This window comes from Cyprinodon tularosa, unplaced genomic scaffold (assembly GCF_016077235.1).
Source record: "Cyprinodon tularosa strain WSP-4 unplaced genomic scaffold, ASM1607723v1 ctg933, whole genome shotgun sequence".
NCBI classification, from domain to species: domain Eukaryota; kingdom Metazoa; phylum Chordata; class Actinopteri; order Cyprinodontiformes; family Cyprinodontidae; genus Cyprinodon; species Cyprinodon tularosa.
Window position 1 is genome coordinate 131,899 of NW_024039711.1, and position 22,520 is coordinate 154,418.

The 22,520-nt window shown below is 41.1% G+C and overlaps 1 protein-coding gene across 1 annotated transcript in view; it reads right to left on the bottom strand.

The window, feature by feature from the left end:
- Positions 1–22,520, bottom strand: part of LOC119776445 (integrin alpha-11-like) — an 87,096-nt gene that overhangs the window by 27,719 nt on the left and 36,857 nt on the right. The window contains exons 5-16 of the mRNA XM_038274838.1: positions 21,659–21,773; positions 21,341–21,468; positions 20,992–21,140; positions 20,556–20,700; positions 13,298–13,463; positions 13,141–13,211; positions 11,086–11,230; positions 10,205–10,353; positions 6,532–6,675; positions 5,412–5,615; positions 3,851–3,981; positions 623–795 (exon numbers count right to left, since the gene is read on the bottom strand). Coding sequence (XP_038130766.1) covers positions 623–795; positions 3,851–3,981; positions 5,412–5,615; positions 6,532–6,675; positions 10,205–10,353; positions 11,086–11,230; positions 13,141–13,211; positions 13,298–13,463; positions 20,556–20,700; positions 20,992–21,140; positions 21,341–21,468; positions 21,659–21,773 — 1,720 coding nt within the window. The remainder of the gene's footprint in view (positions 1–622; positions 796–3,850; positions 3,982–5,411; positions 5,616–6,531; positions 6,676–10,204; positions 10,354–11,085; positions 11,231–13,140; positions 13,212–13,297; positions 13,464–20,555; positions 20,701–20,991; positions 21,141–21,340; positions 21,469–21,658; positions 21,774–22,520) is intronic.

Consider the following 22,520-nt stretch of genomic DNA (forward strand, 5'->3'; position numbering starts at 1 on the left):
ATGAGTTCTTTGCCGAGCTGAATGCGCACTTTCATCTGGTTTGGTCTGCCGCGGTTTCCGTAGCGTCGTGAACGCGCTTTTAGGAAATCCTATACACTACTGTTTATGCTCTAAAAACATTCTAAATGACTTTGTTTCGAGTTAATTCTGGATGCTACCCACTCAGGACACTTGGAATACATTGGACGAGCAGTATGGAGGAATATTGACACGTTTTTTGTGGACTTTTATGGACCTTTCTGCCTCGGGTGCCATAGACCTCCATTATTTGAATGTCAGCAGACAGCAAGAAGCCTCCCAGATCTCCAGATGCATTTGAGATATCAAAAAAGTACTCCAGAGTGTTGTTCAGCATGGGGGTGAGTAGAAAATGAAGGCTAATCATGTTTTGGGTGTACTATTCCTTTAAGTCCACCTAATTCCACCTTTAGAGACTCCTGCTTAAAAGAAGAACTTTAACAGATTTAAAGACCCTCACGGAGCAAACATAGACCTCATCCCACAACATCTGTCCCGAATCTCCAATGAATGTAGGTAAACTTCTGACCATAACGAGTGTAATAATGGCCAATATGTGATGTTTAACATGTTTTATTTTGGAACGTGTGCAGGAACCACTCACCAATGTCTTCTCTGTTATCCCTCCTGGTTTTTATCCTGCTGTCCAGCTTCAGACAGACATCCACTGACATGCAGGCGACCTGCTTCCCGTCGCGCTGACAGTTCTTGTTAAAGATGTCAATCTTCTGCGGTTCAAAGGTCATTTTGGCTTCAATACGCACAACGCCACGAGACCTGCGCAGAGAGGGCGCCGTGCATCGTGTTATAGATTTACAGGGTACACTAAATAAAATAATGCAACCGTTTTTGGTATCTACTTAATCTTATTCAGTTACTTTAACACTATTGTATTATGTCCTACCATGTTAACATGAAAAGAAATTGTTAGAGAACCTAAATAGGATTAAGTAAATGCCAGAAACCGTTTCTTTATTTTTTTCAGTGTACCTTTTTTTCCTATTTAATAAAAAAAAAAAAATGGTTATAGACACAGATGCATAAATCTGGGCAGACAAGCAGCACCACAGGTTAGGACCAGCTACGATAAAAAAATAAAAATAAAACCCGGAGAGAAAAGCCAATGAAAATACTTGCAAAAAAATGAAATAAAATAAAAGTCTGCAACATTTCCTTTAAATAAGTGTATTTCCACTTGATTTGAGTTGTTAAGTATGATGATTCTGCCCTCTCTGGACTTTTCGGTTCTGTTTTATTTTTGGTTTCTCACTTATGCTTTATTCTTTGTTATTCTGTGTTTGTCAAGATTTATATAATTTTTTAATTTTTAGATTTACTCTCTCTGGTTATTTCTTTCAGGTATGTCTTTTCAGTATTTTTTATTCCTTCGTTTAGTTTTACGTGTAGTAATTAGAAATTTCATGAACCACACATTTTATGAAGTTTCAGGTGAACATGTCACCCCCTACTGGTGGAGTGCAGAACAACAGTTAACAATATAATTATGATTTTGTTTTGCTATTGTTCTTGTTTTTTTCCCCTATTTAAGTTCCTTTGAAATTGAAATGAGTAGTCCCCCAGTCGGCCTCAGCAGATGGCCGCTCACACTGAGCCTGGTTCTGCTGGAGGTTTCTTCCTGTTCAAAGGGAGTTTTTTCTCTCCGCTGTCGCTACAAGCATGCTTAGTGTGAGGGATTGCTGAAGAGTCAATGAGTCGATGCAATCGGCTGGTTTTCCTTAGATAGAAAACTTCAAATCAATCTGACTGGATGATCTGGTTGAACTGTAAAGTGCCTTGAGATGACATGTGTTGTAAATTGGAGCTATAGAAAAAAACTGAATAGAATTGAAACAGTGTGATGAAGTAAAGATGTGATTAAGCTGTCAAGTTAAAAGTAACCCTTTCTGAAAGTTTCATGGCCAGGCAGACGAGCTCCGAGCCAGCTCCCATGTCAGAGGATGAAGAGAGCACATCCAGTTAGTCACAGTCAGAGAAACAGGACTACACTGGAAAACAGGCCAAGCTCCAACATCTAGAAACAAAGATGTTAATGGCAGCAGCACAGCTGATATTTCATTTTTCTTAAAAGAAAAATGTATCCTAATTAACTGTAGTCATAATAGAGGGCAATGTCTGGGATTTGTAGGATATTCCTTCCATTAAATTTTCAATTCAGTTTATTTATATAGCGCCAATTCACAACACGTCATCTCAAGGCACTTTACAGTTCAACCAGATCATACAGTCAAATGTATTCAAAGTTTTCTAAGGAAAACCAGCTGATTGCATCGACTCATTGACTCAAATAAAATCACTCACACTAAGCATGCTTGTAGTGACAGTGGAGAGGAAAAACTCCCTTTTCACAGGAAGTTACCTCCAGCAGAACCAGGCTCAGTGTGAGCGGCCATCTTCTTCTGTATTTATTTTCATTTAGACCTATATAATCATATAGATTTTTTTCTTTAGTTCCACTGTCGATTAGCCTGATAAACCAGACTAAATGTGAGATTAAATATGTAATTTATTCTGGCCCCGATGAATGAGACATCGGAAGATTGTTGATGAGAACAACCCGTTGTTTTTCAAACCATGTCTGCGCCTATTGGCCAACGCTCTGACCAATGAGGGCAACTGACTGTGACGTAGGAAGCGCGACAGCAAGCTGGTGGGGGAGTGGAAACAAACAGCCTGTTGGTAAAACGGCGAATACGTCCTTCTTAAAAATGAATGAGCGTAGAGCCTCTTCCTTTTCACGTTTCAACAAAACCCCCCCAAGTCTAATCCTTCCAAAACTGATTCCAAAGCTGAGTCAAACGTGAACTGTTGCCATCTTCCTTGTTGCGCTTTCACCAGCGTTGTGCGGCTTTGTCGTCACACCCTCAAAACCCCACCCCCTTTGTATCCAAAAATTCAAAACACATCTGAGTTGTGATGGCCTGCCAGTTTTAGCGCCTGGGGCATTGATCGAGGCTAGACCACTCGCAGGCAAAAATGATTTTGGCCGCTTTTGGGTGGGGCTAGTTTACTAGGCTACCTGTCGATTGTTTTAAGCAGAATAGTAGTTCGTATCATTAACGCAGTGAATAAAGCGACTAGCAGCATGATGAGGTCTGCATTCTGTTGGGAGCTGGAGAAGTTCCACCCTTCTCCAGCAGAGTCCGCCGTGGATCCTTCTGAGGGAGCCTCCTGCACAGCTGCAGCCCATCAAGATCATCAGAGGATCCACTATATAAGCTGTCTTCAGACCTTGCCTCAACGCCGCAGTGTTGATCCAGTTGGTCAACGCCTAAGCCTAGATTCTCTGAGAAACTTTGTGACTTTGAATCCACCCTGGATTCTAATCGTTGTCTCTGTCTTCCTGGAAACCAGTGTCTCCTTCGTGAAGCTCTGGAAGAGCTAACCTGCCGAGCCGACCCTCTGAGCCAAACCTGAAGAATCATAGAGAACTTCCTTGCAGCTCAGGACTAAGAGCTGGAAACCCCTAAGCCAAGGTCTGTTCATTCTAAGACGTGAGACGCTGAAGCAGCAAGCGGACTCTGCTGATCAACTCCTCTCCAGATCCAACAGTGACTCTCCCAAAGCTAACCACAAGAACCCTCAAGGTACAATTAGTAATCTTCAAGAAAATCAAGCTTCAGCTTGCAACGCTAACTGAACTGTCTCCCTCGCAGACTCCGGTGAACCAGTGTCCAGGCCCAAACCAGAACCAGTACATTCTGTGTGTTTGTACTCAAATAAACCTTTTGAACTTTTATTCTTGTGTCCGTCAGTGGTGTTCTGCATACTTGGGTCCCTCTTAGAGAACCCATCATGACACATTCACTTTTACCAGATAATGACTGCAGCCCCCAGTGCTCCCACTGCTAAATCAACAAGCCCGTCTCCATTGACGTCAAGAACTCCGTGAAGACTTTGACCAAAATACTGCAGACCTGTCGAAAAACCAGCTCCAGAAAGACGCTGGAAGAGAAAGACAAAAAATAATCACTATTATCATTAAAAATAAGAAAGTGTATCATCCTGCAATATATTATACATTGATCAGTCAAACAATTAAAACCATTAAAAATGTGACACACTAAAGATGCGAGGTGCAATACTTTTTCTTTAACCTTTCATTATTCATGGATTTGCTGCTAGTTTCATTTGATTTTAAATAGAAAAATAATCACCCAGTTACTTTTATTCAAGAACAGACCTGGATGAACCAATTGTCTAATATTAGCACAATAAAGCCAGAGTGTGTCATTCTTTATTACTGAAAAAAGAAAATTAATCGTTTTCTGTGTTTTTCTTGCCAACCAGACAAATCGGCAAATTTTTATAATATAAATTCCAATTTGGATTTAGTCTGGATTTATGGTATGGGCTGGCATGTCGGCTGCATGCCACCACTTCCGGTGGCTCGTTGTGACGCCTCAAGTGGCTCGTTGTGACACCTCCCCTGGTTCGTTCTGACACTTCCGGTGGCTCATTGCGACGCATCCGGTAGCTTGTGGCGACGCCTCCGGTGGCTCATGGCGACGTCTCCGGTGGCTCGTGGCGACGGCTCTGGTGGCTCGTTGCTACGCATCCGGTGGCTCGTTGCGACGGCTCTGGTGGCTCGTTGTGACGGCTCTGGTGGCTCGTTGCGACGGTTCCGGTGGCTTGTTGCTACGGATCCGGTGGCTCATTGCGACGGCTCCGGTGGCTCATTGCGACGGCTCCGGTGGCTCGTTGCGACGGCTCCGGTGGCTTGTTGCGACGCCTCAAGTGGCTCGTTGTGACACCTCCCCTGGCTCGTTCTGACACTTCCGGTGGCTTGTTGCAACGCCTCAAGTGGCTCGTTGTGACACCTCCCCTGGCTCGTTCTGACAGTTCCGGTGGCTGGTTCTGACGCTCCCGGTGGCTCGTTTTGACGCTTCCGGTGGCTCGTTCCGACACTTCCGGTGGCTCGTTCTGACACTTCCGGTGGCTCGTTGTGACACATCCGGTGGCTCGTTGTGACACATCCGGTATGCAGGAACTGCCTTCATACTCTCGCCACATGTATTGTCGTAAAACCATTCATGATTGTTGTCTCGTCGTTGCCCCTCTAGTGCACCTGTTGCTAATTTCATTAACACCAAAGCAGCTGAAACTGATTAATAACCCTCTCTGCTACTAAGCCTCTATGCTATACTCTGGTTACAAAGAGTTCCTTTAATTTTTTTAGTAATATATATATATATATATATATACTGCGTCTTTTAACTAACCCAAAGACCTAAAATGAAGCCATCTGAAGTGTCCATCAATTGGCTAGAGATTGGCATCATCCATGATCAACTAGGACTCCTCCTGTCTCTTGGTCTGCAGTTATAAACAGGATTGTTATATGTAACTATAAAGAATATCTTAAAGGGATTTACCTGTTTGTATTGTGATCCTATCATCTTGCCGTGGCTGTGAAAGATGTAGATCGCCCCCTGATGGTCATCTTCCAGAGGAGCTCCCACCACCAGCTCCTTAAATCCATCTCCATTCATGTCTGCTATTTGTGCCATTGCTGAACCCAGGCGAGAGTTTTGAGGATGGTGGGACACTTCCAGGATGCCGTGGAAGATAAAGAATGACTAGGGACGTGTAAATGTTTTAGCTTAGAGAAACATCCAAACGTAAATTGTGGAAATCAGCAATATGTGCATCAATCTTGCATTATAAGTTGCAGTTATTTTGGTTTTCTGTTTTATACCAAAAAGGTTTATTTCTTTTAGAACTAGTTTGAATCTGCAGACTACGTCATTTACCAACACATAAACATGTGTTATTGATACAATTAAATAGCTTAATGCCTACCACCTGTTAATCTCAACAGGTGGTTAGCATTAAGCTATTTAAATGGATGCTCTAGGTCAGGGGTTGGCGACCCAAACTGCTATGAGGTGATGGAGGAGCAGTGAACGCTCTCACCACTTCACCTCCCTTCACCGCTCGGTTTAGGTTTTATTACATTAATAAAATTATAGAAACACAATAAAGGATTCTTTCTATGGTGGACGTGTTTCTGATGGGAGGAGCTGATTGAGTGATGAGGAACCAACAGGAACTGACATCCATCAGAGCAGAGCTCTCCAACCCTGAAATCCCACATCCTCCATCACCAGCGTTCCTTGGTGTGTCATTTTTATTTTGAGGATTTGTGGAAGAAAGTTCCAGAAAGTTTTTTCCTTTTGGGATCCATGGCCTGAGACACACCGGACCGCGCAGAAACCTGCTGCAGTCTATGAGGCAAATTTTCTTTGAAAAAAATATTTATTTATTATACAAATTTTTATAGCTTTGGAAAACACTATGTTTGTTTGACCACCTGCACCATATAAAAATAAACAAACAAAGAAAATAAATGTTCATAAATTTTTGAAAAAGCTCTATGGAGCCGCAAGGGGGGGTGCTAAAGAGCCGCATGCGGCTTCGGAGGCGCAGGTTTCCGACCCCTGATAGATAAATAAGCTGTTAGCATGAGCTGGGAAGTAGCAGATGAAGGCTTACCTCATAGGTGAGAGAGTAAATATAAACCCTTCCTCTCTCCCAGCCTTGGTTGTAGAACATGGGTGCTGCAACCAAAAGAAGGTCAGTGTGGCCATCTCCGTCAATGTCCATGGATAACAGTCCGCTCCCAAAATATGAACCGATCTTACAGAGAAAACACAGGAAATAAACATGATGAAGGAATTTGAGGGGAAACCTATTCTGTCTTCTAACTCAAACCATATACCTGCTGGTTTCCTGCAAAGCCTTTACACACTAAAGTCATGCCAGAATCAGACACAGAATCCAAACCGGTAAAGTCTGCTCATATTCAGAATACAAACTTCTGAAAGTTCTTTAAATATGAATCACCGCACACGTATTAGTTTTAGGTATAAATAATGATCGATCGATTATTCCTTGTTGACTGGAATTTTCCTTTAAGATGCAAAAAGAAGACATCAAAACCTTCCACCTTAACTCTACCTTAAAGTTAAAAATGAGGGGAAGTTGTTCCACAAAGACTTGCCTTTGGTCCAGAAACTACTCTGGTTTACTTTCAAAAAGACTGAAATAGGGCTGCAAATGATGAGTATTTTGCAAATCGATTTATATGTTGATTATTTTTTTGATTAATAAACAGATAGCAATCAGACTTTAATCAAGATTTTTTACAGAATTAAACCAGGTTTAAGTAAAACTTTTCCACTTTTCCACAGTTCTGGATAGAGCAGATTGATGAATACATATTTATATTTTTATTTTATTATTGTTATGTAATTCCTGCTCTAAATGGTTGCTCTGTCAGCTAAAGGCAGGTTTTAGAGTCTCTATACTCCAGTTAACGATGAATTGACTACAAAATTAGCTGATGATTATCTGAATACTCAATTAATTCAGATTAATTGTTTCAGCCTTAAACTGAAATCAGTTTCTCATCTGGGGGGATAAAAACAGACACCAAATAAACAACAGAAATATCTCAATTTATGCATTCGCCATTAAAGGAATAGTACACCCAAAACATGATAAGCCTTCATTTTCTACTCACCTCCATGCTGAACAACACTCTGGAGTACTTTTTTGATATCTCAAATGCATCTGGAGATCTGGGAGGCTTCTTGCTGTCTGCTGACATTCAAATAATGGAGGTCTATGGCGCCCGAGGCAGAAAGGTCCATAAAAGTCCACAAAAAACGTGTCAATATTTCTCCATACTGGTCGTCCAATGTATTCCAAGTGTCCTGAGGGGGTAGCATCCAGAATTTTTGGCAGACCAAACCAGATGAAAGTGCGCATTCAGCGGCTGCTCTTCCAATAATGCAAGCGTAGAAGAAGAAATGTGCCGTTTACCTGTGCAAAGAAAGAAACAACGAAAGAAAAATGTCTGACGACTTCAGTGTTGAGGAAGAGCATGAGTTCTTTGCCGAGCTGAATGCACTGGTTTGGTCTGCCGGCTTCCGTAGGCTCGTGAACGCGCATGTGCGCGCTTTCAGGAAATCCTATACACTACTGTTTAGGCTCTAAAAACATTCTAAATGACTTCGTTTCGAGTAAATTCTGGATGCTACCCACTCAGGACACTTGGAATACATTGGACGAGCAGTATGGAGGAATATTGACACGTTTTTGTGGACTTTTATGGACCTTTCTGTCTCGGGCACCGTAGACCTCCATTATTTGAATGTCAGCAGACAGCAAGAAGCCTTCCAGATCTCCAGATGCATTTGAGATATCAAAAAAGTACTCCAGAGTGTTGTTCAGCATGGAGGTGAGTAGAAAATGAAGGCTAATCATGTTTTGGGTGTACTATTCCTTTAAATAATTGACAAAAACAAACGATACATGTTCTATTTTAGATTTTAGAAGCAGCAGTGGTTAATTGACACAAAAAAAGTTATAAGATAACTGTAAGCAAGTTGCAATATAGCAGAAAGTGGCAAATTATTAGGGAAAGTGACTTTTTGTTTTACTTAAGAAGCAATGCAATGTAAATTGGTTTGGATTGATCACATTAAAATGTTTGGAATAAATGATGAGAAAATGTCCTACAAGTCAAATAAGTCAACGTTTAACTTCAGATTAAAGGATTTTAGTAAACAGCAGCAGATTCCTTCAATAAAAAAGAAAGACCACTGCAACAAATATCAGCAAAATAATGTAAAAAAATCAAAAAACGCGTAAACTCAGGGGCGGATTTAGGAAATGTGGGGCCCTAGGCAAAGACAGGCAGGGGGCCCTGTGAATTGAGAACACATAAAACAGACCCATTTTACAGATAGAGATATGTTTATAGAATAGACATCCATTATCTGTTCTAGGTTGTGTCCCTCTCTTCTTGTCCCTTTTCTTCTTGTTTTCCTCTCTATGTTTTGTACTCAGCTGACTTTTCATGCTGTCTCTAAAGGAATGAAAGATTTTTTCCAAGCACTAAGCTCACTTAGCTGATTGCTCCTTCCTGTGTTTCTAAAAAGGCGACGGCAAAAGTAAATACCGTAAATTCTCTAATATAGGACGGGGCCTTTATTTCATGCAGGTGCATCTTGGTCCAGGCTATTATTGGAAGGAGGCCAGAATTAGAGGCACGCCTCTATTTCTATTTGATAAAAACAGACTACCAGTGGAATGAATAAAAACGAGATTTTGTGTCTCTTTAAACCTATAAAATACTAGGTTCATTTATTGAAAAAGTACAGTTACCATAATGGTACACAGAACATTATTCAGACATAATAAAATAATGAAAAACAATTACATAAGACTTATCTCTTGAGTTCTTTTTAAGGATTTCTGTTAGCAAACATTGCCCCCCTGTGGTATTTGTATGTTACTATCACAAGTTGTTGAGGACTGCCCAGGAACATTGTTGTTTCTACTTATAGCCCCGGCCTGTATACAAGTCCGGCCAGTATTTAGCTCCACCGACAGCGAGCCCGGCCAATATTAGAGACCCGGCCGCTAATGGAATACAGGCCAATATTAGAGGATTTATGGTAACCCAGTCCTTTTACTAGCTGCATGAATCATGACAGCAGACAAGGTAGAGGAGAGCAGGAGGCGGGGTTACCAATCTACTTGCTCTGGAGAGCTTTTAGATGTTGTCTCCAAAGTATCCAGTAGCAGAAAAAAGTCTCTAGATTTGGCGCTAGGAGCTTTTTAGAAATCAAAGTGCTAGAGGGGTCTGAAAAGTGGCTAAATATAGCGACTAAAGCGCTAAGTTGGCAACACTGCTCTTTGCATGGTTTGTTTTCAAATGGTCTGCTGCTGTCTGTTTGGACCTTTTCTGAACATGTGCAGCAAATGGACTGATCCAATATGGTGGACACTGAAGGGGGGGCTGAGACACACTTAATATTATCAGTGTTCTGATGGCATTTTAGCCAAAGGATTTTTATCAAAAACATAATTACTGTGAACAAATAAGGAATAGTTGTATTAACCATACATGGAAACAGAGTTTTATGGGGCCCCCAGGAACTTGGGGGCCTTAGGAAACTGCATAGTATTGCCTAATGGTAAATCTCCCCTGACTGTGGTCCTCTATTAGCCAGGAGGATTACAGATTAGGAAAATACTGGTGTTGGTCATAGTTAAGTTTAGATTTTTACTGTCAGTGATAGAAAAGAAAATGAATTGAAATCAATTCAGATAAAGACAGAATAAGCCAACATGTATGTGTAGGCATTTAGCAGACCTGCTGTCCCAGAAGAGCCTGCAGGATAGTGAGGTTCCCATTGTTCTTCAGGGTAAAAATGATGACTTTGCCAGTGTGGTTGAATCTAGGAGCTCCAGCTATATAAAGCTGAGGACCACGAGAGGAAACGACTGCCTCCACCGAATAACCTGAAAAAGAATTCAAAATGATTGAATTATCTCTCATTCTTCTGACTCTGGAAAGCTTAATACCACCTGTCCTGAAATTAAAGATTTTAAAAGTTGTGGCACAGGATTCCACTGATAAATTATTCATGCAAATTTTATTCCCACCAGAGGCTAAAAATGATTAATCTTAATATCAAGCATCTTATAGTACTGGCCAGAGCTGCCTTGTAATTTTATGGCATGATAAGTTTTGGAGAGTAACAAAGTTTATTTATTGATTACTGTACTTAAAGGCATGGAGGATGATCTTTTATTTCCGGGTGGATCATCTCAATCAGTGGTCCTCCTAGATGTCAATCATTCTGGTGATATTTTAACATAAGGCCATTCTATGTGCTTGTCCTGTTAGCTATCTTTTTTTTCTTCAAACTCACTGTGGTTCTTTGAAAATGGCCGAGGGTCCAAAGAGAGAAAGTGTCTACTAAGTGCATGAGAAGAAAAGAAAGACCCCAGGACGTATTCATTTTAGGTATAAATAATGATCCATTGATTATTCCTCGCTGACCGTAATATTCCTTTAGTAGAGTTCATGTCAAAACCAAGGCAGGACTATGCTGCTTTTTTTGTAAGGAATCCTGATATTTAATTTTTAATTTAACTTCATTTATCATTTGGATCAGTTCCTGCGTAAATTCTTTATTTTAGAAACTGAATAACTTTAAACTTCATCTGATTCAAAGTCATTGCTATTACCCAAATAAGCAGCATGGTTCTTCATGGCTTCCGGAAACTCGTCTTTGTAAGATGATTTTGGTGAAACAACTTTACCACGTTTGGTTTCTTTCAGCACGGCACCGTTCCAGTCATAGGCACCGACGGCTCCAAGCAGAACCCCGTCCTGAAAACAGAACCTTACATTTATACACCGAGCGTCACTCGTTGGAGAGTAAAACTAAAACCGTCTTTCAATCCCCTCCAGTATTTAGGCAGAGAGCAGAAAAAACCTGGACGTCTCTTCAGTTAGAGATGAACAGAATAAAACGTGTGAGCAGATGAGCTCAGACTCTGGCAGCCTTGCAGATACTGAAAGCATTAAATCATTGCATCTGCAAAGACGTGATGCAGAGATGACTCAGAATGAGTAAATAGTTGGCAGCACATAGAAAATGTGGAGTCTAGATCTAGCAAGGTTTTGGATCTATTTAGAGGGGGGGAAATCTAAATGAAAGAAAAATGCTTGCACCCATTTCCAAAAAAATTTCTGATTGGTGACCGTTCCCCATGGTGGCCTAATTCAACTGTTTTCCTTTCTGTGTCTGTCTCACGGATGTGAAGCTGCAGCTGTTTTGCAGCATTGTCTTTAAATGTTTTGTTGGCAGCTTAACGTTCAGGAAAACCATCTGGACTCTGTTTCAGAGCTCTGTGTTTCCACTTCTTCAGTTTAAATGGAAATAAGTGAATTGTGATCTCCTTTGGATAAAAAACAGATATAAGAAACAAAAAATATTCCTAGATACATTGCTGGAGGTTTCATCCTGGAAGAGGTCTACTGAATCCTTCCACACGATTGATTACTCACTTTGACCAGGCCCTTTCAAAGACTTGAATTCATGGTGGTATTCAGGGTCATCCAGTGGCTGACCTGATGAATCAGGAGGGGTGAATTCTGCAAAGTCAATTATACATTGGAATCTCCTGGGTTTATTTAGATATAAAACTTCAATCCGTGTGGATGATTGGCAGTCTTTGAGAAGGGCCTTCAGATGATTTGTGAACTGGCATTGAATAAGAGTAATAATTAGAGATACATTTTAGCCATCTGAATCATTAATCAAATGTTTCAATTCAATTCAGTTTATTTCTATAGTGTCGATTCATACTTTGCCATCTCAGCTCACTTTCCAGTTCACCAGATCATCCAGTCAGATTGATTGAAAGATTTCTATCTAAGGAAAACCGGCTGATTGCATCGACTCATTGACTCTTCAGCAATCCCTCACACTAAGCATGCTTGTAGCGACAGTGAAGAGGAAAACACTCCCTTTGAACAGGAAGAAACCTCCAGCAGAACCAGGCTCAGTGTGAGCGACCATCTGCTGAGGCCGACTGGGGTTCAAGGAGACAGAAGCAGACATAAAAAAAGAAGCATAGATACAAAAGGCAACTGTCAACCAGGAAACACACAGCCAGGCAGACGAGCTCCGAGCCAGCTCCCATGTCAGAGGATGAAGAGAGCACATCCAGTTAGTCACAGTCAGAGAAACAGGACTACACTGGAAAACAGGCTAAGCTCCAACATCTAGAAACAAAGGTGTTGATGGCAGCAGCACAGCTGATATTTCTCTCCAGGATGGAGTCACAGCCAAACAGGAACAGACCAGATGAAGCTACTATGAGAAAAAACAGAGAGAGAGCAGAACGTTAGAGATTAAACTAACAGATTCTGTCCGCAGGTAAATCTGGACCTTGAGGAAGATTTATCATTAACGTGAAAACTGAGATCGGTCAGATAGATACAAATATTAAAATGTAGAGAGGAACATCTGCAGGTCTCTGGTGGTCATCTCTTACATACACATTCACCTCCAACTCATTTGGAGCTGACCAATGGGAAATAAGCCAATGATTGTGGTTATAATCCATCCTTAACACGCATCAGCTGATGTGAAAAGGTAAGCGTTTTCCTTTTTAACCTAATGAATTTAAACTGGGAGCTGCTCAGCTAATCAATCTCTCAACAACGTCACCAGTGATAAAGTTGGTTATATTTCAGAAAAGATTAGGTAAATCTTAATAAGAGCCACTTACGTTGACTAAAAGTGATGAAAAACCAGCTTGAGCCATCTGTAGACCAAAGCCCCGACCCTGACTGCTAATGCCTATAAACCACACAGAAAATAGATAAAACACTGTTTACCTACAAGAAAAAAAAACATAAACCAAAGGAAATGTCGTGATAGCTGACCTTCCAAAGAGAAAATCCGTTCTCCCAGGGCGTCTACAATATCTTTCAGAGCAGATTCATCTGTAACTTTGAAGAAGTGTTCCTCATCAGGGTCACTGGCAATAAACCGGATTTCTTTAAGAAAGGCCTCAGGGTTAATCCCTCGTCGGTTGTAATAACCCAGAACCTGAAAGTGCACAAAAGTAAGAGGTAGTGAGCCCAAAGATAATAAATTCATTAAAAATAATAAACATTGTCTTAGTTTGATGGAAAAAGGGAAGAAGTGAGCAGAAATTCTGTGTCGGAGTTTGAGACACGACAGCTTGGATGGAAATGTATTATTTATTTATTTCTTAACCTTTTATCCACTCAGCATTTTTCCTTTTCCCATATTACACCCCTATTGGTCAATGGTCCATGTGTGCGTACAGTAGTAGTCATTCAAAATTTCCCCACCTTCCTTGAAGGGCACTTGGCTGGTCTCCTAAAATTACTTTTTAAACATCAATATTTGTACTAAAATATGCTTTCTTTATAATTTGTGGACATTAGGATCTAAGCGGAAGCGCCATCTCGTTGTTACTCCTGTAAAGGGCTGGTTATCGTCCCGCAGCAGTGTGTCGCAGTGAGCTTGTTGTAGTTTTTTTTTATTTCTGCCCAATATTGAAGTATGGTCTGTGCTATGTTATTCCACGCCACAACACCAGAGGGCCAATTAGGAACTCGCTGTGGGTCTAGATACGGCCGAGGCGGTAAGGAGGTAGGAGCAAGGTTGTACAACAACGGAGGAAGATGAGGGCCAAAAAGAACGGGGATCCAGGTGGAAAAAGTGTCCCAGCGTTCTCGCGCACCTCGCTCTTCTAGCTGGTCCATCTTCACCAGTCGTTTCCACAATGGCAGTCAGACAAACAAAACAAGCCGGTAAGGAACCAAACAGGAAATACGCATATTGTAGGGCGGATGGAGATCTGACCAATCAGAGGCCTCCTGTCTGCAGCACTGTCTGTGGTGAGCTACCATTTTGGGGAGGTGCAGCAGAGTGTTTGCGGAGGTGGGGGGGCATATATGCTTTTAATTGTGAACCGCACGCAGGGGACCTGGTTTCTGACTATAAATCAGCCATAATTCAGTGAAAGGGTGGAATAAGAGTAAAAGAGGGGTCACTGCAGTGGCTGGAAGTTGGAGGGGATTTTGCTGACAGTTGCAGGGTAATGGGCTGCCATTCGGTTTGCGTTTGACTGGGAAGGGCCATTTTGAATGGCTGCTACTGTATTTTCTCTCAGTTTCAACATTAAAAACTATATTATTAACCTTCCACCTTTTCCACCTTAGCCATACTGACATACATTAACGACATTTTACTGAAGGTGGGACTACTGAGGTTATATAAAAATATTCAATATCCAAACTCATGCATAAAAACACCTCCTGTGCAGATCGAAACTGTGCACAGCATATTCGGAAACTCTCTGGGCCTCATCAGAACAGGGAAGTTTAAATAATCTAAAATCAGCTGCCAGGTGGATCATTGCATGAACTAGTCTTTGATTCCTCTCACCAAACAATACAGTCAAGTTCAGTTTGTTTATTCAAAGTGTTCCACGATATTAATTCCATACATTGGTGGGGGCTGTAAAGTGACAAGTGACACAAAATTTAGCCAGACACAATAGAGAATGATTGAAAGATATATTTCACCAAATGGTACAGGAAACTACTCAACAGGAGAGACAGGAACCTCTGAAAAGGAAAGACTGTGTCAGTGACTGCATCGATTCTTGATTTTTATAGTTCGACCAGAGAAAAGGCCACTTAACTTCTCATATTGTGAGGAAGGGAAGGAATTTGTTTTAGGTTTCTCTGCAGATCTGAGAGCAGAGAGACAGAGCCCATTGGTCCACGAACAGAAAGGGTCAGAGCAAAATAAGCAGAGCCATACGGCAGAATTTGAGGGTAAGGTGAGAATCCATAAACTTGGCACAGAAGAAATCGTAGAAGCAGAATCGGGCTTACAGATCATAGGTCTAGGCAAGAGGTGGTGGTCAGGAGGCAAAAACATTAATGACCAGATATCAGAGAACTCTGTCCAGGGCGGAGTAAAGAAAAGAAGCCCTGGGGCAGAAACAGGATCAGAGACAGGCCAAAGGCTTTCAATAATCTGGCCCCTTGAACTAGTTTGCTTGCTTGAAAAGTTAGTGGCTTGAACATTTCTGATGGGCTTCTGTGAATAAGGATGTGGCAGATTTTTTTCTCAGCTTGTACCCTATATGCTCATAATAACAACTCTCATGTGGTCTCTTACAACTGCAACCGTTTCCTGGTTGTGCATGGTTACATATTGCACTAGATTTCCTTTCTGGCCTCCCAACAAAAAATTGAATTCTCATTGAGTTTCTCTCAATGTTTCTCCAACGCCTGCCACCTAATCGCTGTGTCCAAGCTTCCCTCTGCCACAGAAACTGCTTAACCCCTTTTCTCCCCTTTTCTGATCATGGCCCGCAATTAAACTCTCATGTCTGGGAAGAGTTCTGTTCAGTCCTGGGAACCAAGGCTTATTTATCCTCAAGTTTTCATCCCCTAACCAACGTCTTCTGCTCAGGATCTTTCACAGACCTGTCAAAACATCTGAAACCAGACCCAGACAGCCCTTTAAGAAGCCTGTTTTATAAACAAACAGTATGCTGATCGAAAGAGGTTAGCGGGTAAACAGGTTTACCTCTTCCAAGCTTCTTCGCCAAGTCTCCAATGTTAACCCAAGCCACCAAGCTCCTTGCCCAGGTCCGGTTCTAGCCCTTTGGTTGCCCTAGGCGAGATTGAGTTTTGCGCCCCCCCCCCCTCACTTTTGCCGTGCGAAATACCAGTACTGTTTTCAGCATCTGTTTAGTGCTTCATTGAGTTGTGTTTACAGTTCCACAAAGAGTGCTGTGCGGTGAATTGTGCCTACAGTTGTGCAAAGTGTGTGTTACAAAATTGCAAATTGAGTGCAAAGCAGTGTTTGTTCTTTTAGTTTTGTGAACTCAGTGAGTGGATTTGCTATAAGTATTAATAGTTTTAGAAATTGTGCTATAAGAATCAAGGTTGTGTTTAAGCATTCAGAAAAAACTGTAACTTAGCATGGAGTGATGCATAGACAAATACCAGAATAGGTTTCAGTACCTTTTCTTTTTTATTATTTTAAATAATTTATTACACACTCAAAGTTAGGACTGTGCAAAAACACTTTTAACCATCTGTAAGGACACTTAGGTAAAGTATAATTAAAAAACTGGATTGAATCATTGAATGAATTTATTTCAGACAATTAACAAATTTAACACACATTAAACAAATATTAAATAAATCAATTTCAGAAATTACCAAATAACAATAAAAAATAATAAATTTAAGAAATTCTTCAACCAAGGACTACATAAAAAAGTAATTGATAAACATTAAATAAAATTTTCTGTTCCAGTTCAATTAAATCATTTGAACATAAATAGAAATGAGATAAGCAAAATTTTCCTCTAAATAAAATATATCAGGTATATTTACCCTGATTTCTGACATTGATTAGTGATTAAAGAAAGGATTAACCCTCTACAAACAAAAGTGCTTTTATGAATACCATTACAAAATTAAAAGTTTGAAGATGTTGGGTTTTTTTTTTTCACATATTCTATGATGAACAGCCATAACTTCATATATTTTGATGATTATTTGTACATCCCTTTTGAATACTCAATGCAGATAATCACTACAAAATATTTTATTTATATTAGTATCTTCTACCCATTCTCAAGCTAATAATATAGCACATAATTCTGAGAAAAAAATGTCAACATTAGGGATGGGGATCGTTAATATTTATTGATATCGATACCTTTATCGATACTCCTTATCGATCCGAGTCTTTATCGATACCACTATCGATACTTTTCTGTTATTTGGTGGAAAGACGATGCAACAAAATTTTATTAACAGAACTGGTATTGCTTCTATTGCTTAACAAGTGAGCATAACAAAAACGTTTCTAGCCTTCAATAAACATGGCTAATGTAATAGGCCACTTCGAAATGACATAAAACTAACTAGAATATATTTTCACAATTGTTGGTTAATGTATTGTCTACTGTCACTTTTCATCATGTTTTTAGTGATTAGGAAAATATTTAACAAATAAATAATTGTATTTTAAATTAAATGTAATTTTTAATAAATGTTGGCATCAGTAGTTTAATTATATATAGAGCAATATACAACTGTATTACTCATGTTTCTCGCCAAAAACAAAATTTCCCGTTTTCTTTATGTTACACTTGAACGCATCATGATAACCTAATTGTCGTTTTACTGAGCCAATCTGAACACATCATCACGCAGCACGTCTGAAACTTTATTTACTTTTCAAGCTAACTAGCTTGTATGCTTCCGATTACAAGACGGATTTCACAATTAATATTTTTAACTGACCGGACAAGCTACAAAGTCTGTGTGCGCTTACCAGTGGTACTCTGAGTGGATGATTAAGACGGGCCGACTGCGGCGGCAGGAGGAGGAGGAGGAGTCTTTTCCGTTCAGCCATCCTCGAGTCGCGAGCAAAGTTAACTGCCAGACTTCACTTGTTTTACTTTTAATATCTGTTTGCTTACAATTTCATTCCAAAATATTGGTGTACATGCTGCAGTGATTGACGTCACGACTTCCGGGTTGGAGGGCGCTTGAAAAGTGATCAGAATCTTTTCCGATTTTCTCTTAAATGTGAAAAAATAAATAAAAAAACGGTGGTATATTTATTTGTTCATATTTTGCTATTTATATATACGTAAGGTTAAGTCAAACTGACGGACGCTTCATAACCGGTTTAATTCGCTTTTTTTCTCTAATTCTATGATTAATGGGAAGTAAGCCTAAGGGCGACGCTATAGAGGGCGTCCCCAACACATTTGTCGCCCTAGGCAATTGCCTAGCTCGCCTATCGCAATATTGCCAATACCTCTCCACTCTCCAACCTCCACCAGCACCCCATCCAACTCTAATCCATCACTCATCCCTTTGAATCGCTGAGTAAAGCCTTATTTATGCTCAGAAACCAGGTCGTCTGCATCGCAGTCAACGCAGATATGCTGTCATCAAGGCCACGCTGAGGATGAACTGAAGCTCCACTGAGGTCTGAGATGGGTCGGCCTCAGTCTGTTCTGGTCAAGGTAAGGGAGTTCAGACAGACCTTCCGGTGGTACCAACCATCAACAAACTCTTAACACAACCTTTCCAAACATTTTAGATCTAGTTTGGATGCTTTCATTTACTATTCTTTCACAAACTCCCAAACTACCAGGGTCAAAATTAGCAGCCAATCTTGGGCCTCAGATCTGTCCTGCTCACAGCTTGTGATCCATCAGGGGAAAGCTGAAGGTCGTCCAAAAGAGTCAAAGTCATCAAAGCAGCCGTTCTCCAGGAAGCCTGGAGCTAAAAACAAAGTTTGGCCTGAGGAAAGGAATTGATGATGCGGGGTAAAGCCTGATTTATGCTCAGAAACCAGGTGGTCTCTGTGTGTGTCGCAGTTAACGCAGATATGCCCCCCCTTACGCAGACACTCTGGTGCACCTCCCCAAAATTGTAGGTGACCACAGACAGTGCCGTAGATAGAATTGCAGGAAGGAGAGAAAGGAGGCCTCTGATTGGTGAATTCTACATCCACTCTATGCATATTTCCGGTTCGGTACCTAATGACAGAAACTCTGGCTGTAGTGCCGTCCACAACGCCTGGCACACTGGGGACACTATATCAGACACCGTACAGTACGCTAGTTTGTAGCTTTGTGCGACAGTCTCTTGGTTTGCACTCGAAGCCAAAACACGCAGCACCACAGCCAGTTTTTCAAGAACACTGATGGGTGTTCACTGGATGGATGTGTGTCGTCCGGCATTGGATGAGGGGTTGTAGATGGCGAACAAGTTTGTCAAACCGACACACGGACACTAGCTGGTTGGTGATTGTCCTTCTTGCATTGTGGAATAACATAGCACAGAACTCGCTTCATAAATCACAAAATATCTGCATAACGTCACGTTATGCAGATATTTTGCACGTTATGCACGTGACGTGCTACAAGAAAACTGTGACAAACTACTGCGGGAGGTTGCACAGCCCTTAAGACTGCAGACCTAAAATCTCCAGACTTTCCTCTTGTAGATAGAAGTTGGCCTAATATAACCATTTAATATTCAGCTTTTTCCTCCACCTACCTTTCACAGAGCTCCCTGAAGTGTTTTGTGTTTTGGATTCCAGTCGCTCTTGATTATCGTGTTTTTAGTTGTAAGAAGGTCAAATAAAAATTTATTAATCTGCTGCTTGGCTTGTGTTTGTGGCTGTTCTAGATTCAACTAGCATCCATAAATCATGACACCTTCTGCTCGCTAAGAAGCATCACCTCTGACCAGAGGACTCAACAAGTCATCGCTATGTCATGTATTTGTTCTGCTCAGCCACTGAACCAAGTGAGTCCAATCTGTATTGCGTCACGTTATTTTAAAATGCCCTCAAGCAAAATTTAAACTACTTAGTTAAACTACTTCTGAGCATGGTTTATCTACTGGGAAGTAGTGTCTGGAAGCCTTTGACTGATGCTTACTACTTACCCCATGTACCAAAAACGTTGAAGAAGCCTCCGCCACTGTCTCGTCTCCTGCCGTCGTCTTCACTTATGATTGACCAGCTGTCAGTCAAAGGCTTGCTGACGCTACTTCCCATGTGATCATGTCTGCAAGACCCAATCAGGAGGAGACTTACAGAAGAGGTTTGACTCCGCCCAACCTGTCAAAACACATTTTCCTTTATGCGGGGAGAAAATAAGTCAAAGGGCAAGGATGCTTTCAAGAGAGCAGCCCTCCTCAAGCGTGACCTCTGGATAGCAAATCCTGCCCGTGGTGAGATCCCGAGCACTATCCCAAGTGCGCCTGGGAGGAGCTGGCGAGCATGGAGAGTGATTTTCTCCTCTCAGAGTGGCAGTTTATCGTGCATGTGTGGTTTTGTTGTGCAGTGGTATATAAAGCATGCTTAGAAGTAGTTTAACATACAGTACATACGAGTATGTTTATTTTGCTAACGGGCGTTTTGAAATAATTGTGACACCATAAATCTGCACAGGTGAAACAAGATTGGACTCACCTGGTTGAATAACTGGGCAAAACAAATACATGACATAGCGATGATATGTTGACTCCAGATCCCCCATCTCTGCCTCTGACTTTGATTGGAAACATATGTTAAATTGTAAAAGTATTAGATGCGACTCACAGCAATAGCATACATGGTGATATTGTCATCCTTGCTTTGACTGACAGCTTCCATCAAATGAGGACTGTCATGCGATTCACCGTCTGTGATCACAATCATCACTTTCTGAGCTCCTGGCCTGCCGCCCCGCTGAAAGGCCTCCAACCTGGAGGAAAATGAAAAGATGTTCTATAGATACTCTGTATCATATTAAGCATTCTTGCATTTATTCATTCATTCACTTCGTAAACAAATATAAGTATTTGTCAAAGAGTGCACTAAGAAAACTACATATTAGATTTAGATTTTTGCCACAATCTGAACACTTGATGGAATGCAAATTTAACCATGTTCCACCAAAAGCACGGTCTACCAATTAAAAGTATAGGACTCATAAAATTCAGAAGTAATATTTGAGCATGGTGAAACATACTTATTTAATAGTGGTGCATCGTACCGTGCCACATTGATCCCCAGTGCTGTCCTTGTCTCCTCTCCACCGCGTTGGTCAATGTTCTTAGCAGCTTCGACCACATCCTTCACTGTCTGGTATTCACCTAAACTAAACTCATGGACCACTGTGGAGCCATACTGAACAATTCCCACCTACAATCAAATCACATGTTTGGTATTACCTTCTGAATAAAGAATTTCCCAAAGAGGTAAACATGTAACGAGTGATGCAAAATACACACGTAACGTCTCACTGTGGCTGCTATTTATTGGATCAATATTTGAAATTATAAGATAATGATACACCCAGCTTTGATACAGCTTTAACCCTGGTTGTGTGCTTTGGTACAAACCTGTGTCTGACCCGGGCCAATGTAGAACTTCTGCAAGATTGTTGTGATAAAGTCCTGCACCTCCGACCAAGGATAAATGGAGTTGGAACCATCCAGAACAATAACGATGTCCATAAATGTCTCACACCCTACAGGAGGAAATCAAGATACGGCAAATGGATAGAGGAATGAAGGATGGATGGATGGATGGATGGATGGATGGATGGATGGATGGATGGATGGATGGATGGATGGATGGATGGATGGATGGATGGATGGATGGATGGATGGATGGATGGATTGATGGATGGATGGATGGATGGATTGATTGATTCTCACTCTGTAGAGCAGGAGCAATAGTCTGGGTGAGTCTGAAGTTGCGGTTGGCTCTGAGGCAGATTCCAGTGCTGTACAGAGAACTTCCACATTCGTGAGACCAAAGAGGACCACAGCTCTGCGGAAAGATTTGTTAGGATTATTAAAATTGATAATGTGTGAGTCTGTTAATCCCTAATATTTCAATAAATGCAAAACTCTCTGCAGGTTCTTGTATTTGTCGTCCACTCTATTAGGCTGATTTTTGAAACACACGGCGAGAAGGTGGGTGCCGGGTCGTGAGGGTCACAGGGGCGAGAAACGCAAAAGTAACGCAATAGTTACTTTTACTAGTAACTAGTTACTTTTATTGTGGAGTAACTCAGTAACTCCACTATACTCAGTAACTAGTAACTATAACTAATTACTTTTTCAAAGTAACGTGCCCAACACTGCTGGAGGGTGAAGAGGAACGGTGCCAGCACTGTTCCCTGTGGGACCACAGTCCTGCAGACCAACCTGTCTGATTTCTGCCAGAATCTGTTGTCATCTCTTGTCTTCTGGTTATGTACATTATGAGGCTTACTGAAAGAGTTTGTCCTGAGAGGGATTTCTTCTCAGAAAAAGAACTGGACAAAAGCTACAAGGTTGAAACACAGAGCTTTACTTAACACATCTATGTCAATCAAGCTGTTTAAGCAGGATTTTTATAAATTCAGTCAAAAAAATAATAATTGTGCAATCCAAATCTAGAAAAAAAAGTTTGGAAGATGCTTGAACTTTTCTACTGGAGGCATGTACTCTCTTCCAACCTGAAGTGGACAAGCCACCTTTTTCTGGTCAAGAACCAGAACCATAGACTTGGACTTGCAGCTTTGCACTCAGC